Below are 17,878 nucleotides of genomic sequence, written 5' to 3' on the forward strand. Positions count from 1 at the left end.
GAATTTTTTAAAAATCTATGGGCATGGAACCCATCCATCAGTATTTTTAAAAATTTCCCAGGTGGTTTCCATGAGTAGCTAAGGTTGAGAACCATGGTTTTGGATTTCCCACTTGATGATTTTAAACCATAACATCACTTTGCCTGTTTTTCTAAATATTCCTCTTTCTACAGTCAGCTTTCAAAAGTCAGACTACAACTGGATCAAAGAATTACACAAGAAAAGGGAAACTGAGCCACCCTTCAGCAACTCCAGGAACAAATCAAGGTACATATAATGATGGGGTAGTAAATGCTAATACCAGCTATCTCCTTCCCTTGTATTTATCCCTGTTTTTGTTCCCCTCTGTCCACTCTGGCTTCCTATTCTCCCTTTGTGGCAAAATATCCACTATTCTTGAAGAAAGCGAACCAGCAAACCTGCTAATATTAAAGCTTCAGTGACCCAATAGGTAGCTACACTTTGAGGAACATTTGCATTTCCAAAGAAATTATCTGAAGACAAAAATGTCTAATTCAATGGGCTGAAATGCAAATTGTTATAATTCAGGCTAGAAAGATATCTATCCCAAGGAACTTCCTTATCATGCTCTGGGAGACAGTAGGCTGCCTCATGGAAGGCCGTTATAGATGTCCAACTAAACATTTCAAAAAACAGGTATAGAAGCATTGGCTTGGGACTGAGAAATGATATTCATTTGGTGCAAAAGTAATTGCGATTTTTGCCCTTGAAAATGATGGTTAAAACTGCAATGACTTTTGCATCAACCTATGGATTAGTAATTGATACACAAAGACATGACACATGAGAATACCAAGTGCACTGCTTGGCACATAGTAGACATTCAACAAATGCTTCTCGCTGACAACTTTTGCTTTCCTCCTCAATCACCCACTTTTTAGAATCCTTGAAAAAATTTTACAAATTTTTCAAATATTCAGGAAACTTAAATAACATCAGATTTAGAGAAGAATTATTGACTGTAGCCAATTTTTGGACCTATACATTTTTTAAACTATGTGATGGGAATCTCTTCATTTTTTAGAGCAACATGGATGCATATCAATTACAAACCTTGCTAAATCATCCTTTCTATCTGTGAGGCAATAAAATTCATTATCCTGGTTAGTTTGAGGATATACTTAACCCATAAACACCAACAGCAAGTATAGATTCAGACATTTGTATCTATAATTTAGACAGTTTAAAATGCAATATTAAGTAATTCAAAAATTGTTCAAAGCTCAGTACCTTTTCACACATTAATACTTTGATTATCAACTTCCTTTTAAAGAGTAAGTGAGTAGAAAAGGGTAAGTAGAAAAGAGTAGAAGAGGCCTTTCTTTCACAATTTGCCAAGACATGCATCACTTATTTACAATCAAACAAAATGCTGTTTGAAAAACAAGAAGGATGGCAAGAATGAAGCTCCTTCAAGCAAGATACCTCTGACTACCCTCTAAAGACAGATACTATGGCATGGTCATAGAATTACTGCAGGAAAAATTTGTCCACTGAGGCTGCTTCCTCCAGAGGTAAGGTTTAACTTATGGTAACTTGCTATGGATCAACAGCTCAAGATGAAGTGTGTGGCTGGCAATTTAAGTGTAAAATTAGATTTCCAGTATAATCAGTCATCTGATAGCCCATCTAAATGTATTCTGCATTTGCACATTTAATTAATTATGTCTTAATTGAAAACATTTTGCTCATAATGATTGGTTCTAATTTTATTCCAAATTAAATTAGTAGGGGAGAAATTTAGTTTGGGAATTTATTGATTTTTATATATATTAAAGAAAAAGTAAAAATAATGGATTTTCTCTTTTCTTCTTAAAAGGAAATATCTTTCTGCTCATTTAGAGGTGCAAAGGAAAACATTTAGAACTTCCCAGATGAATAAATTGCATTTCATCTGAATGAACATCTAACTTTGGAGATGGAGAGAACATTCTTTTGTATTGTTGTAGATATGCCTAGTATAATATTGGTATAATTAATTTTTCAGCTACAATGCAGATTCCTGGGTCAGTGCAAAAGACCTTGTTTATTTAGAAGTGATTATCTGAGAAAGTGGCTCATTAGTCTTAGATTCGTGGAATGCACAGTCTGGTCTGCAAATTAAAATAGCTATTTAAATTCCCTTTATGAAAATTGTGCCTGATAGGGCACTTCCATGTGCAGTGAGGTTTGTATTTGCACATCTAGAGCATCCAGGAAATCAGCGAAGTTGCGTTTTGTGTCTTTAGATATGCTACAGTTGATAAACCCTAAGATTCAGATATTAACTATTGGATAAGCTCTTGCATTTCCCATAACTTTAGCTTTGAAGCCATTCATTACCTTAATACTAAGGAAAGAATGTCAGAAAATCCAAAGAGAGAGAATTCTCAGTTATGATTTTTGGACATATAATTGGAAAGAAGTCAGATTTGGCTTTTACAATTAGTGCCATATAATGTCACACAAAGTATTTCCTGCAGTGTGCTCAAAGAGGTCAATTTGTGATTTATTTGCAAGTCATAGTTCTGAAATTACTGACTTGTGTGTGTAACAATTTAGCTTTAACTTGGGCACTTAATTTAGCATTAAATATAGCTCCTCTTCAATATTGATCCTTGCCCTGAACAAGATATCATTTCATAAACCCAATTAAACATGGTGCCTACTGTGGTTTAAATACCAAGACAGATTAAATGTATTGTCCAGTTTCACAGATCAGCAATGCTTCTCTTCCTGTATCACTAGCTCATGATAATAACATAAGGGACCAGTCTGTGCCAGTGGATGGGCCAGAATTAAAAGAGGATAAATATTGATGTCCTGCCTGAAAGAAAACTGGGCACCCAAGGTGTCAGAGAGTTGTCTGATATACTGTGACATGAATGTCCCATATATATAAATTGCAGCCTTTTTAAAATAAGGTAGAATTGTTTGTGGAAGATTAAAAACTCTTTCTAAATTGTTGAATTAAAATATTTAGTTAATAAATAAATCACTGCTATTTTCATCAATATAGGAGTTGTTTCTTCAAGTTTGTGTGTTTTCTCAATTAGAAAAAAAGTCTAATTTGTTTAAATAGTGAGAAGTCAACATTGAACTGTTGTCTACTCAATAGCCACAATTCCTTATTTCTTGTTTACAATGACCATAGATTGTTTATGTTTGTATTGTTGCAACAAGTTCATAGACAATGGATTCCTCTCCCAATCTGGGAGGATGAGCCATGGTTGGTCTAGGCCATGAATATTGTGGTAGATTGTATTGTGTGTTCACAATTCTTTGTTCTCTGGCCAGGTGCAGTGTCTCACGCCTGTAATCCTAGCACTTCGGGAAACTGAGGCGGGCAGATTGCCAGAGCTCAGGAGTTCGAGACCGGCCTGGGCAACATGGCAAAACCCCTCTCTACTAAAAATACAAAAAATTAGCTGGGTATGCTGGTGCGCACCTGTAATCCCAGCTACTTGGGAGCCTGAGGTGTGAGAATCACTTGAACCCGGAAGGCGAAGAATGCAGTGAGCCAAGATTGTGCCACTGCACTCCAGCCTGGATGACAGAGCGAGACTCTGTCTCAGAAAAAAATAATTAAAAAAGATGATTCTTGTTCCCTCCCCATCCTTACCTTTTTTTAATGAGGAAAGAGAATATTTCCCTGTATCACTGACTTTGGGCTTGGCTATGTGACTGCTCTACCCAATAGAATTTGGGTAGGTTAATAGTAATAGAAGTAACTAAGCAGAACTTTAAAGAAGCTTCTCCTCTTCAACTCTTGCTTATAAAGCATTATAAAAATCAATATATATAAAGCATTATAAAAATCAAATGCCCTAAGTAGTCTGTGTCCTTCAACATGGGTCCAGGAATGAGAGACACCTGGAGCACACCTGACTCTCATCTGTAGTCTAAGGTAGAACTGCTGCAACCAATTCGCAAAATTCATGAGCAAGGAGTAAATGCTTGCTGTTATCGGTCAGTAACTTCTTGTCATGTTTCTTAAGCATTATTGGAGCAAAAGCAAACTAATACAAATGTTAATGTAATTCCTTTGCTTGTGATTGATTTAGAGATGAATATTTGTCCTGTTTCCAGCTAATACAATGTATTTAGGAAGAATGCCAAAGGAGGGAGCTTATTAGTAGGATTTTGACCTCTAATGAAAATGATGGCCAAATATATGAAATTTTTTCTTTCTTTGGTTTTTATTGTTCAAAGACATAATTATTTAAGTTGTGTTAGTTGTGTGTGATCTTATAACTGTGAGGAATTACATAGAATGAAAATGGAATGTGCTGTGGTGGCAGAACAGAAAGAAGTTGGGTGATTGACACCGTTGAGCTGCTGCAGGAAATCTGTTAGTCTCCATTTCCAGGGGTCTTGCTATGTAGAAAAATTGGATGACTTTATTGCTTAAGTCACTATAAGAATGTTTTCTGTTACCTGCAACCCAATGCACCCAACTAATAAAGTATGTTTCTAGAAATACACTTGCCTGCACTCATTTTTAAGACACACAGACCACATACACACAGAGAGATATTTTTAAAGGTCTTGTACTACATAAATTGTACTATTTTTTAATTTAAAAATATGGGCCAGGTGCAGTGGCTCACACCTGTAATCCCAGCACTTTGGGAGGCCAAGGCAGGTGGATCACAAGGTCAGGAGATCAAGACCACCCTGGCCAACATGGTGAAACCCCATCTCTACTAAAATACAAAAAACTAGCCGGGCATGGTGGTGTGTGCCTGTAGTCCCAGCTACTTGGGAGGCTGAGGCAGGGGAATCGCTTGAAACCTGGAGGCAGAGGTTGAAGTGAGCTGAGATCGCACCGCTGCACTCCAGCCTGGTGACAAGAGCGAGGCTCTGTCTCAAAAAATAAAAAATAAAAAAAAGATAATCTGATTTTTTTACATTATAGCACATGTACAAGACTGAAATCTGTCTCATTTTTTAAAGTAACTGCCTAGTACTTTATGCATGAACATCCTTTGCCTTCAAGTTGAATTTGAGGATCAACCTCAGCTATTTTCATAAAATAAATTTAAAAATGTATAAAAAGATGAAAAATATGAGGGAAACATTAAGTGAAATGGAATTTGAATTCATAAGTTGTGATATCCATCTAAATGAGTCACCAAGAGATAAAAGATGAAAAATGAAAACAAATACTCACAGAAATAATAGAAGAAAACTTTAAAAGGTAGAGAATAAAGAAACACATGCTGTAATGTCACTACCCACTCAGTGTTAATTTAAATGGATTTGTTGAGAAGACTCCAAAAGCAGGTATAAATGTCGAGTATGTGTGTGCACATGTGTGTGTGTATGTGTGCAACCCTATATAAAATATTTTAAAATCACTTTTATTGAAATATTGCATATGCACATCTAAGAACAAATTTTAAGCTTGATGAATTTTTACATTGTTGACACAGCCATTTAACTATCAGCTAAGAGAGGAAATAAAACATAACCAGCAACTCTCACCTTGTTTTATATTCACTATCAATCCTTACTCTTTTTTAAATTTGAGACAGAGTCTCATTCTGTTGCTCAGGCTGGAGTGCAGTGGCGTGATCTCAGCTCACTGAAACTTTTACACCCTGGGTTCAAGCAATTCTCATGCCTCAGCCTCCCAAGTAGCTAGGATTACAGGCACTCACCACCATGCCCAGCTAATTTTTGTAATTTTAGTAGAGACAGGGTTTTGCCATGTTGGCCAGACTGGCCTTGAACTCCTGGCCTCAAACAGTTTGCCCACCTCAGCCTCCTAAAGTGCTGGGATTACAGGCATGAGTTACTGTGCCTGGCCCATTCCTCTTTTCTAATACCCCAAAGGCAACCGATATCCTAATTTCTCACACAAGAGATTGGTTTTGCCTGGGTGTTGAACTTTATATAAAGGGACTATCAGTACATTATTTGCCATATTGATCTATGTTATTTTATGTAACAATAATGCATATTTATTCATTGTTCCATAGTATTCCATGTAGATATAGATCACAATTTATTTGCTATTTCTTCTCTTAATAGATATATTTGGGTTGGCTTCTGTTATTGTTATTATGAATACGATGCTTTAAATATTCTTTTTTTAGTAAAAATATGTGCAGATTTATAGCTGAACAGAAAAAGCTTTGTCTTTTAACCTGGATATCTGGATTTTTTTACTCTTGGTGAAGATAACTGCAATGACATTTATCACGTATGATTTAAAGTCAGGAAATGCCTCCTGGCAACCTACAGGGTCAGTTTTTCACTGATGGGTTACAACTGGCCTAATTGGTTTGACAAACCTAGCTTGATTACATGGACAAGGAGACATAAAAGGCTTGCGGAGAATTTCTCCTTGAAGCCCTCCTGAAAGCATGATTCCTAGCACAGAATCTTGGTGGTTGACACTGGAGACAGAATGCACACTCTGTGTCTGTGAATACTTGGAGCCCTGGGTAGCTTTCAACATGGGATGTCTTTCAGACTCCCAGTCCATGCCCTCACTCTCTTTCACTTGCTGCACCATATCCTTTGCCTTTAAATAAAAGCCCCATGTAAATATGTTCTATGGAATGTAGTGGTTCCTTTCAAACATCCAAACAGGAAGTTTTTCAGTATGTATACATTTCTATTGAGAATACACCTAAGAATGAATTTGCTATTTGCCAGTTCATAAAAGTATATATATTCATATATTGAGCTTTAGACAAAATTTGCAAGTAAAATACAAAAAGAAATTTCTTGAACCATTAGAGAATAAGTTACTGACCTGATTCCCAATTACCACCAAATATTTTGGGGTTTATTCCTTACAAACAGGTTTCTCCTACATGTTAACAACACAACTATCAGCATTGGTTGTATTCCCACTAACACCCTGTTACTCTCTAATCCTCAGACCCCATTCAAGACCCTGGCACTCTACATTAAGCTACCCCTGTGTGTAGTTACCTTCTTCACTCTACTCTGACTCCAACACCTCATGCTTGGCCACCGTCATTCTTGGATGCCATCCCTGGGCTCTGATCTACTCCCTAGATTATCATCCATTTCACATAGACACTCTTCTCATCCTTCCTGGGTTAAACCGACATGGGTGCTCACCCCACTCTGCTCAGTCAGGCTCTGACACTCCAACCTTGCTACATCACTGCGGTGATGCCCTTTTCATCTTGCTTGGGTTCTGCCACCACTTCTGTGTGGACTCCTTCTCCTGTTCTTTGGCTTTGATACCTGGCACCTTGGAGCCCTCCTATACAGATGCCCCTTTCAGTCTATTTACACCAGACAATCCCACAGTGACCTGACTCTTCTACATGCAAATCCTTTTTATCCCATTCTGTGCCACTGCCTTACATGGGTGTTATCTTCCCACTAGCCTGAGGGGTTTAGACACCAGGTGATGGATAATACTTCTGTCTGGATGCTCCCTCACCTTTTTTTGATTCTGACACCCCACGTGGGTCACCTACATGCATTGAAGCCCTTACTCAGCTGTGGCTTCAATCCAAATGAGGCAGCCTTCCTCTGTAGATGGAGGAATTAACCATTTTTCCCTATTCTAAAAATTAATCATTTCCCCAAAGAGCACAGGTTTCTTTCATGGAGAAATAGTGTTTGGATACAAAGGTCTAGAGGCTAGGTGTTCTACTAGGGTGTCATTGCTTCTAGATTCTTTCACTTCACAAAGCTAAGAAATACATATGCATATACCAAGCAAAGCACACCATAAGGGTAAAATGATGACTTTTTTGAGGTTGGAGGTTACTATCTCTCCATCCTGTCTTCCTTAGAGTATTTCCTTGAAATCTTAATAGGTCCAAATAACAGATTTATGCTTTTGATTTTGCAGTGGAAGAATGGGGACTTTCTGACCCTTGGAATTGTAAACAAATGCCTCCAAAACTTACTTGGGAGTTTTTCACAAGAGGACTATCTTAGGATGTAGCCCTTTGTCTCTTGAGGAGATGAGAAGTTATTCTTACTTCTGCTTTGCTAAATAAATTATGTGAAAGTCTGCCTAGACATTTTAGTCACTTTTGTAGTACCTACGTGCATAGAAATCTGACCATGTTCATGTAGTAATAAACTGTGTTCTCTTTTCTATGTTGGTTCAGAGAGGTCTTTGTTAGTGTTATTTTATTTCCAACAAACACAAGGTCTATATTTCTGTATTGTTACTTTCTAGAGATGGATGACTTTGGATGGTCAAATATTGATAGAAAGGCACTAGTGAAACATAATTCAGAAAAAACACATTTACAGATTTGGTGACAAGAAATGAAGAAATTTTTCATGTTAAGCTCCAATTATCTCCGAAAGGTAGAAGGAAAGTCATTAGTTGAGAGTATACATGGCATTGGAGTTGGAAGTTTTGAGAAAAGTGGAGGCTTATAAAATTAAAATAGTTGTTTCCAATAAGATGAAATAGAACTGATTAAAGAACAAAGGAGACATGATTGCCGAGGAGTCTCTCAGATTAGTTCACGTTGATCACTGTAGTCTATTGTTTCACATTAACTCATTCCAAAGCAAGCTGCATATTCGATTCACCTGGGATCTTTTAAGATATACCGATTCCTGGGTGCCACCTGCAGAGATTCTGTTGTAATCACTCAGGAGTCTGACATCAGCATCCAGATTTCAAAAGTTCCCCAAGTGATTCTAAAGCGTCCTGAAGATCAAGAACCATTGACCCAGATAGAATGTTCATCACCTTTATTGTTTTCCACAAAAACCTACCCATGTAAAGCATTTGTGAGGATAGAAAAGTTTACTGAAAATTAGAAATTGAGAGTTGAATTGGCAAACAAATTTAGTCAAATTAAATTCTGAGTTTTAATGCTTTCCTATGGCCAACCCAAGAGTGTGGAACTTTCCTTGGGCCTTCACCCCATTGTCTGCAAACTCAAATCATTTCACTAAGTCTTCTCCACCTTCCCAGTCTCTGCTTTCTGAATGCCACTTCCTAGTCTACCTGACTCTGGGAACTATCGGTTGGAGCAAAAGTAATTGCACTTTTTGCCATTAAAATTGATGTCAAAAATCACAAATTACTTTTGCACCAGCCTAATAAAACTTCTCACTCCATAACTCAGAGTGATTCAGCTCTCACTAACAACCTGGTGTTCTCCATTTTCCTTTAGCATGGACTATAGCTATTCATCACTTTTGAGAATTTTTAAGAGGCAACATTCTTGCATGTGATCTGGTTTATAGAACCAGGATAAAAGGTCAATGTTGACTCCAAAGTTTCCCAGGCCCAGGATCTCCTCAGAAATATGTGGCAGAGACAGACCTGCAGGATAAAGACAAGATATGCAGTCTTTTCTCATTCCCTCCATTGATAGCTAGTAACAGCCGACCATATCTCAGTTCAATGAAGGAAAAAAGATAGACAAATAGATACAGTAGAGTGTAGACTATATAATGGTTTAGTATACATAGGAAGTACACAAGTACAGTAACATCTGGACAAACTAGAGGATGGGAGAAGAAGGGAATTGAGAGAGCATTGCAAGAAGTGAAGAACCCAGGGTTTGAGCTAGCCTCCTGAATCCACATGTATAGAGTTGTAGAATTGGAGTACTACAAAGAATGTCAGAAATCGTCTAATCTAGTGACCCTTTGTTACAGACTAGAAAATAGAAATCTCATAGCCTAGGAGTTGAACTGAATTGCAGAAAGTCCCATAAAAAGTCAGGGGCAGCGCCAGGATTAAATTGGAATCGGGGTTCATTGATGACTGGCCCAGCGATACTCCCTCAACAGGTAACAAATTTCTAAGGTTCTATGAGCACAGCTACGGGAGGGATTAGGCCAGCAATAGGGTCGCTGGTGGCAGTAGAGGCCTAAACCTGCATGGCTTACACCTCTGTCTGCAAAGTGACTGACTCATTCTAGCCCTATCTGTGCACTCTGCAGTACCTCTGCTCAGAAGGTGCCAATGGGGGAAAATGCTAGATAGATAATTTGGCTTGAGCATAGAGTGTGAGGGAAGGACACATACTAAAAATAGGAAGGAGAATGAGAAACCTGAATCAAGAACCAGCCTAACAAATATTAGGCCTTTGAATTATAAAGCAGGCATATGGCATGGCTTTAGAAAATTACAAGATCATAAAGATGAGCAAATAAGACTGGAAAATTATGACTTTGGGACCTTGTGTCTGAAGTAAATGGAGAGGCACTTTGGGGAGTGGCAGGCAATGAAAACACATCTACCACCTGAGGAGATGACTCACAGAAATTCAAAACAGCCTCTTTTTTTAAAGTCCAATGCAAATATAGTCAAGTGAGGGAGGGTACATCATTCATTCTCAACTCACTGTGTTTAGTTTCTTAAAAGATGGCTGAATTGTAAAAAAAGTTTTTGAATGGGGCAGTTCTAGTGTCAGTTGTTCTCTCTTTTCCTTTTTTACTTACCCACTACTATAAACTACCATAGATACATTCTTTACATTCAGTTAGTTAGTTTTACGTTTCCCAATTTCCACATTTGTAATTATAGCCTAGGAAGCTTCTTTGCTTGGAGAAAGATGTTCTTATATTAAAACATAAAACTCTTCCCAAGCATCCACTAGTTCATCCAGTAAGCAATTTCATCATTACACACCAGAGGTCAGTATTGGATTATTAATTTACATGAGTGATTAATTTTTACTTTCCCAGTAATAAAGATGAGAAACAAAATACCAAAGATTATTACTATATTAGAGCTTTGGTGTTAGTTCCTTAAGCAAGTATCATCTGTGCAGGCATGCACAGATCATGAATGGCTTAACAAAAATACAAAAGAAAAAGAAAAAAGCCATCACAATGAAGGTGGCCTTTGTTCTTTAGGAAGACATTCATAACTCATTCCAGGCATATTAATTATGCAACTTTTACACAAAAGTTACTTTATATTGAGAAATGTTCACAACTAGCAGTATTAACAGACATGCTGGCAGTGAATTAAAAAGATAACAATAGTTTTTAGAGCCTCATTCAAATCTGCATATCTACAATAGTGTATCAATTTGGGATGGCCAAAGTTATAGATAATTTGGATAAATAAAATAAGGGCTCAGCAGTAAAATAATGACTATCTCCAGAAGCTTTAAGATTAAATGAAAAGAAGAAAAGACTAAAAGCAGATCAAGCTATCATGCTGACTACAGACATAGTAAAGGCTTTCCACAGAAAGAGAAAATAGATTAGTCTTGTTTTACTCTGGTCAACAAAGGGTAGAATTATAGAAATGGAGATTGCAGCTGCATATAGATAGAATTGCTAAGACTCATAGCTATTCCAACATCTTTGCTTAGGGGGCCATACGGAGTGCGAACATCGAGTATCAGAACAAACTAGATGAATGCCAAAATCTCTTATATTCTAAGGTTATATGAGAAGGTGATTTTGATGCCAAAGAGTAAATATTCCACAAATTCCAAACCTCCTTCCAGGCATATATATTCGGGTGGCACCTGCTTTAAGAAGTCTCCCTTAATCTGCCAGAACACAGTTTGCTTGTGCTCCTAATACTTTGACCATATATTGTCTTTTGTCATCTTTTGACTATATTGTACATTTACGTATTATTTAGCTTTGTGTTGTTATGTCTTATCTAAAACCAAGATTCTTCTTTTAGGAATACATGTCATTTTATCCTCTATGACACCTAGCACAATACAATGAAGTTAGTAGATACTCAGATAATATCTGTAGTCTGAACTTATTTCCTTATCTAAAAAGTAAGGAATAAAAACACCCACTTAACCTGCCTCACTGAGCTGTTTTGAAGATCAGATGAAATAATGTGCGTGAAAGCACTTTGAAAAGTATAAAATGTTATACAAATGTAAGGCATTCTAATTTCAGAGGGAGGTTTTTCTCAGTTATAACCTCCATGTCAGCTTGAATAAAGGAACATTTTTTAAAACTTAATCTGAAAAGAAACTTGTCCCTTCTGGGCACAAATTATAAAACTCCCCCAAAAATGTTTGTATATATTTTTGTTTGTTTGTTCCTAAATAGTATAATGAGCTATGGTCTTTCAGGGAAAATGTTGCTCTGATACTAGTTCACAATGTAGAAAATTGCCCTTATGTACTTTCAGGAAAGAATTGCAAACAAATGAGCTATTTTCTCTTCTCGAGTAAAGGGACTTCCCAAGCATGGGTGGCAGCTGTTCAAGTCCATCTGGTCAAGAATTCACTAAGATCATAATGTGAAAGTTGCTCAAGTGCAGATTTGCATGACAGCCTGCAAATGTTCCTTTGGAGACGAAATGGTTTCTCAGGTCAACAATCTGCATATTTAAAAGTCTCTAGGACACCCTAAGATGGCGGCGAGGGAGACGGTGAAGGTTGGCTCCCGCCTGTCTGGGCTCTGATCCTCTGTCTCCCCCTCCCCCTGCGGCCGGCTCATGGCCTGGCAGAGGCCCGAACCAAAGACCTCCGCACCGCCGTGTGCAATGCCGCCCGTGACGGCAAGCTGCAGCTGCTCCAGAAGCTGCTCAGCGGCCGGAGCCGGGAGGAACTGGACGAGCTGACTGGCTAGGTGGCCGGCGGGGGGACGCCGCTGCTCATCGCCGCCTGCTACGGCCACCTGGACGTGGTGGAGTACCTGGTGGACCGGTGCGGCGCGAGCGTGGAGGCCGGTGGCTCGGTGCACTTCGATGGCGAAACCATGGAGGGTGCGCCGCCGCTGTGGGCGCTGGCCACCTGGACGTGGTGCGGAGCCTGCTGCGCCGCGGGGCCTCGGTGAACCGCACCACGCGCACCAACTCCACGCCTCTCCGCGCCGCCTGCTTCGAGGGTCTCCTGGAGGTGGTGCGCTACCTGGTCGGCGAGCACCAGGCCAACCTGGAGGTGGCCAACAGGCACGGCCACACGTGCCTCATGATCTCGTGCTACAAGGGCCACCGTGAGATCGCCCGCTACCTGCTGGAGCAGGGCGCCCAGGTGAACTGGCGCAGCGCCAATGGCAACTTGGCCCTGCACAACTGTGCCGAGACCAGCAGCCTGGAGATCCTGCAGCTGCTGCTGGGGTGCAAGGCCAACATGGAACGTGATAGCTACGGCATGACCCCGTTGCTCCCGGCCAGCGTGACGGGCCACACCAACATCGTGGAGTACCTCATCCAGGAGCAGCCCGGCCAGGAGCAGGTCACAGGGGTAGAGGCTCAGCCTGGGCTGCCCCAAGAAGGCTCCTCCACCAGCCAGGGGTGTAGGCAGCCTCAGGGGCTCCGTGCTGCATCTTCTCCCCTGAGGTACTGAACGGGGAATCTTACCAAAGCTGCTGTCCCACCAGCCGGGAAGCTGCCGTGGAAGCCTTGGAATTGCTGGGATCTACGTATGTGGATAAGAAACGAGATCTGCTTGGGGCCCTTAAACACTGGAGGCGGGCCATGGAGCTGCGTCACCAGGGGGGTGAGTACCTGCCCAAACTGGAGCCCCCACAGCTGGTCCTGGCCTATGACTATTCCAGGGAGGTCAACACCACCGAGGAGCTGGAGGCGCTGATCAACGACCCCAATGAGATGCGTATGCAGGCCCTGTTGATCCGGGAGCGCATCCTCAGTCCCTCGCACCCCGACAGTTCCTATTGTATCCGTTACAGGGGCGCCGTGTACGCCGACTCGGGCAATATCGAGTGCTACATCCGCTTGTGGAAGTACGCTCTGGACATGCAACAGAGCAACCTGGAGCCTCCGAGCCCCATGACCACCAGCAGCTTCCTCTCCTTCGCCGAACTCTTCTCCTACGTGCTGCAGGACCGGGCTGCCAAAGGCAGCCTGGGCACCCAGATCGGCTTTGCAGACTTCATGGGGGTCCTCACCAAAGGGGTCCGGGAAGTGGAATGGGCCCTGCAGCTTCTCAGGGAGCCTAGAGACTCGGCCCAGTTCAACAAGGCGCTGGCCATCATCCTCCACCTGTTCTACCTGCTGGAGAAAGTGGAGTGCACCCCCAGCCAGGAGCACCTGAAGCACCAGACCATCTACCGCCTGCTCAAGTGCGCACCCAGGGGCAAGAACGGCTTCACCCCTCTGCACGTGGCTGTGGACAAGGACACCACAAACGTGGGCCGCTACTCCGTGGGCAGATTCCCCTCCTTGCACGTGGTCAAAGTGCTGTTCGACTGCGGGGCCGACCGGGACAGCAGGGATTTTGACAACACCCCGCTACACATAGCAGCCCAGAACAACTGCCCGGCCATCGTGAATGCCCTGATTGAAGCAGGGGCCCACATGGACGCCACCAACGCCTTCAAGAAGACGGCCTACGAGCTGCTGGAAGAGAAGCTGCTGGCCAGGGGTACCATGCAGCCCTTCAACTATGTGACCCTGCAGTGCCTTGCAGCCCAGGCCCTGGATAAGAACAAGATCCCTTACAAGGGCTTCATCCCGGAAGATCTGAAGGCATTCATCGAACTGCACTGACCTGCCCAGAACATCTGCACCCTCACCTCTCCCCTCTCCTGCTGAGACGGGGGAAATCAGGCTGGGGTATAGCAGATACTCGTTCTTGCCTCCTTCAGGCACCAATCAGGAGAAGGTTTCTGCCTCCCATCCCCTTTACCTGAAGACAGGGTCTGAGGTGTTAGCGAGCCTTTGGTGCTAGAAGCCTTCAGGGTCACATGCTAAGAGGACAGTCTTTCTCTGGGAGCCCACTGACTCAGAAATTCTGAGTTAGGAAAAGACACAAGACCTTCCCCACATCCTGTCTGCCTGGGTTACGGAGGCCTTTGCCTTGTTACCTAGAGGTGGAGGGACTGAAGCCATTGCGTTCCTTCCCTGCTAGAAACACAGGAAGAAGTTGAGGATGGTCTGCCTTCCCTTGTCCTTTTACATGGCCAGGTAACTCCCCCTGCTGAATACAGTGTTAGGACTGGGGGCTCCCGAGATGAGAGTTTGAAAGTCAGGGAATGAAACCACCTCTCATTTCTTCCAGCATGATCACGACCTGCTCCTGTGCCACCGTAGTCCCTGGCAGACAGGCAGGGCTCTGCTCAGGGCAGCCTGCCACTTGCATAGCTTTTGGTTAGTTTGGTGTTCTGTTTATTTAATAAGTGGGCAGGTTGCAAGCATTGCACAGAAATTGTGAGATTTTACTGCCTTTTTTTTTTTTTTAAAGAAAGTTGTTTGTTGGACTCCATAAGTGAATTTCAAACAGTGAGGATTTTGTAGTGCCTGAGATGGCTGAGGCCACAGGGAGTGAGCTGTATGTGTGAGGAAGTTGGTGAGCGAGATAAAAGTCCATGGTGTCAACCCCTAAAACATGGGTGACTGTACATGTTTATACATCTCCACTCTACGGCCTTTTACAGGCTTTCCAATTGTACAGGCCTTTCCAATTTTCCATTCTCATTGGAAAGAGAACTGTGCTTCCAAACAGAAATCAGGAGTGACCACAAAGCCTGACAACACTTTGCCACCCAGCAAGAACTGGCACAATTGGTTTGGGTCTGCATTGCCATAGTGCCCGAGTTAAAACTACAGGCCACTCCACCTTGCAAACCTCACGTGGCCTCTGATTTCATTGTGGGTGCATCCACAGGTGGCGCTAGCTCTTTTTTCAGCTGCTCCGAGGATTGGGACCCAAGTCATCATGAAAAAGGCCCAGGTACAGTCTTAATGTGAAAAATCCACTAGCTAAGTCGTTGAGTGCCAAGACCAGCCTTCCAGCCAAGGTTTGGACAAAGTCTCAAGTTCCCATGACTCAGGGTAAGGTGCTGGGGCTGCCAGAGGACCTGTCCCAGCAAGATTTTTCTCAAGAGTGAGACTCCATCAGCCCGGGCAGACGGGAGCAGGTTCTTGGCCTGTGTAGACAGCAGCAAACAGCAGAAGGGAAGCCATTCTCACTACATCCTCCCTGCAGCAGCCACAGCCAGGCCCTTAGGAGGAGCAGCAACCGGGGGTGTCCAGAAACATCCTGTCCCTGGATGGAAACTAGGTCTTGTTTGGATTTTTTTTTTTTTGCCGTGTTAGTTAGGAAATTATTTATTAATTTACAAGACAGGTTTTATCTCAGCCAAGGAGGGAAATGGCATCCCTGTCCCTCCCAAAGCACAGAGCAGAGAAATGAGGCTGTTTACATTGTGAGTCTCCATGCTGGTGTTTAAGTCATTAAAAAGATATTCGAAAAAAAAGTCTCTAAATACAGGTTTATGGAATAATTCATAACAGCTTTAAGGAACTATCATGGTACACTGGGAAAGTCACTGATATTGCAGGATAGATTTCTTCTGTTGGCTGGTGAGCATTTGTTTATAGTCGGCCTTGACTCTACCACAATTTTAGAAGTAGTTCTTTTATTTCTTTAAAAGCAACATTTTGGGACAAAATATTGTGAACAAATAAGGAATACGACTGTATTTGTGAAACCCCTTGTTAATTTCCAAGTGATATTTTAAATCTTGAATAAGACATGTACGCTCATAAATAAAGAGGAAAAAGAAATAATTAAATCAATGTTCCTAAGAGCTTCTCAGAAAATAAGAAAGAGATAAGTGATAGAACTATAATCTACAATCTACCCTAACAGTATATTTGCATCACTTCTTAAACTTTGTTTAGTATTTTAACACGCTGTTTCTTATTATATGTGAAGAACGCTGTGAGGTAGCATGTCAATGTTTTGCAGATTAATAAACTGATGTTAAAAGAGGTTAAGTGACTGATTTTGTACTTTCATTATCTCAAAAGTGCAACTAAAACTGCACTTAGGATTGCCACTCCTGTCGGGAGCCATGGCTTTGGTCCTATTTTCTGCAAGTCTCTGGATGACATCTGTCCACCCACTGTCTCTGAGTGCTCTCCTCACCTCAGCCTTCCTCCCTTATTTTAGTCCAACAACTGTCACCACTCTTCAGAATCCTCATGAAACTTCAGGAAAATCGACTGGGTAGGGCTTGTTTCAGAATTATCATCCAGCATTCTAGGGCTGATTTAGAATTCAGAGAAAGAAGCAAAAGCACTTATCAAAGTGTCTGTTCTAGAGGTAAGCTCAGAGGCACCATGGCAATCCCCACATTTCCCCAGGGTGTCTTCAGGAATACCTGATACTGTAATCTCAGGCCCAGATATCATCCACCAGCTGAAGGCCGTGGGCAACATTCACATCTCAGAGTAAAGAGTGTTTTAGAAGTCCATGGGCAATCACCAGTCACGCAGGGAGTTCCAGGGGCCAGCCAGTTGTTCCTTTCATGAGTTAGGAGGCAGTAAGGACATCACGGTGATCATTTCCACTGAAAACACAAATTTAAGTCCACTCTGCTACTCAGCAGTTAATGCTGACTTCTGAAAATTATGAAGCATTTATCACTATGGTCTCCTTCTAGGTTTATCAGTGCAGTCAGCTCAGAAAACTTTCATTCCTTCGGTATATCCAGCTCCAGCTAATCAGGTAGGGAACAGTGAAAACAGGCTGACATTTGATTCAGAGGTTCTGGAAAGAAAGTGGACCTGGCAACAAAGTGACTGCACTTACAACCCCCCAACCTAATGTCATCAGGATCCAGGGTAGACCATCTGGGGCCACCAGGGAGAGAAGACAGTTTCAGAGGCTGTCTATTATAAGCAGCTCTGATTAACATCTTAGGACCACAAGACAAATTATCATTGGTATTTGAAGGCAAAAGGTCATGGATGATCTGGCCCTGGGTGAGTACCTGGGTCTAACTCACAATTCTCAGAAAGGCCCTCTGGGTCCATTCCCGATATATTAACAAAATGCCTGAAACACAGTGGGGTTTGAGCAAATGATAGAATGAATGTTTATGGAAGGACGATTGTCTGACCTCTTCTACTATACACTTTTGAGAAAGGTTCTCAGAATGTATGGTTAAAGTATTGTATAGGTTGAGCATTCCTAATCCAGAAATCTGAAATTCACAT

General features: G+C 41.7%; 1 protein-coding gene and 1 long non-coding RNA gene across 2 annotated transcripts; both read left to right on the top strand.

Moving 5' to 3' along the window:
* Positions 1–273: 273 nt before the first annotated feature.
* LOC129526088 (uncharacterized) lies at positions 274–4,484 on the top strand. Its single transcript, XR_008670697.2, has 2 exons — positions 274–1,535; positions 1,841–4,484. It is a non-coding gene; the product is annotated as an uncharacterized lncRNA (long non-coding RNA).
* A 6,865-nt stretch (positions 4,485–11,349) lies between these two features.
* Positions 11,350–16,649, top strand: LOC101142994 (protein fem-1 homolog A). Its single transcript, XM_031007316.3, is given in 4 exon segments — positions 11,350–11,410; positions 12,323–12,691; positions 12,694–13,224; positions 13,227–16,649. Coding segments are annotated over 4 exon segments (2,157 nt in total). The 3' UTR covers positions 14,423–16,649.
* The last annotated feature ends 1,229 nt before the right edge of the window (positions 16,650–17,878 follow it).

The sequence above is a fragment of the Gorilla gorilla genome, chromosome 14, assembly GCF_029281585.2.
Source record: "Gorilla gorilla gorilla isolate KB3781 chromosome 14, NHGRI_mGorGor1-v2.1_pri, whole genome shotgun sequence".
In the NCBI taxonomy this organism is placed as follows: domain Eukaryota; kingdom Metazoa; phylum Chordata; class Mammalia; order Primates; family Hominidae; genus Gorilla; species Gorilla gorilla.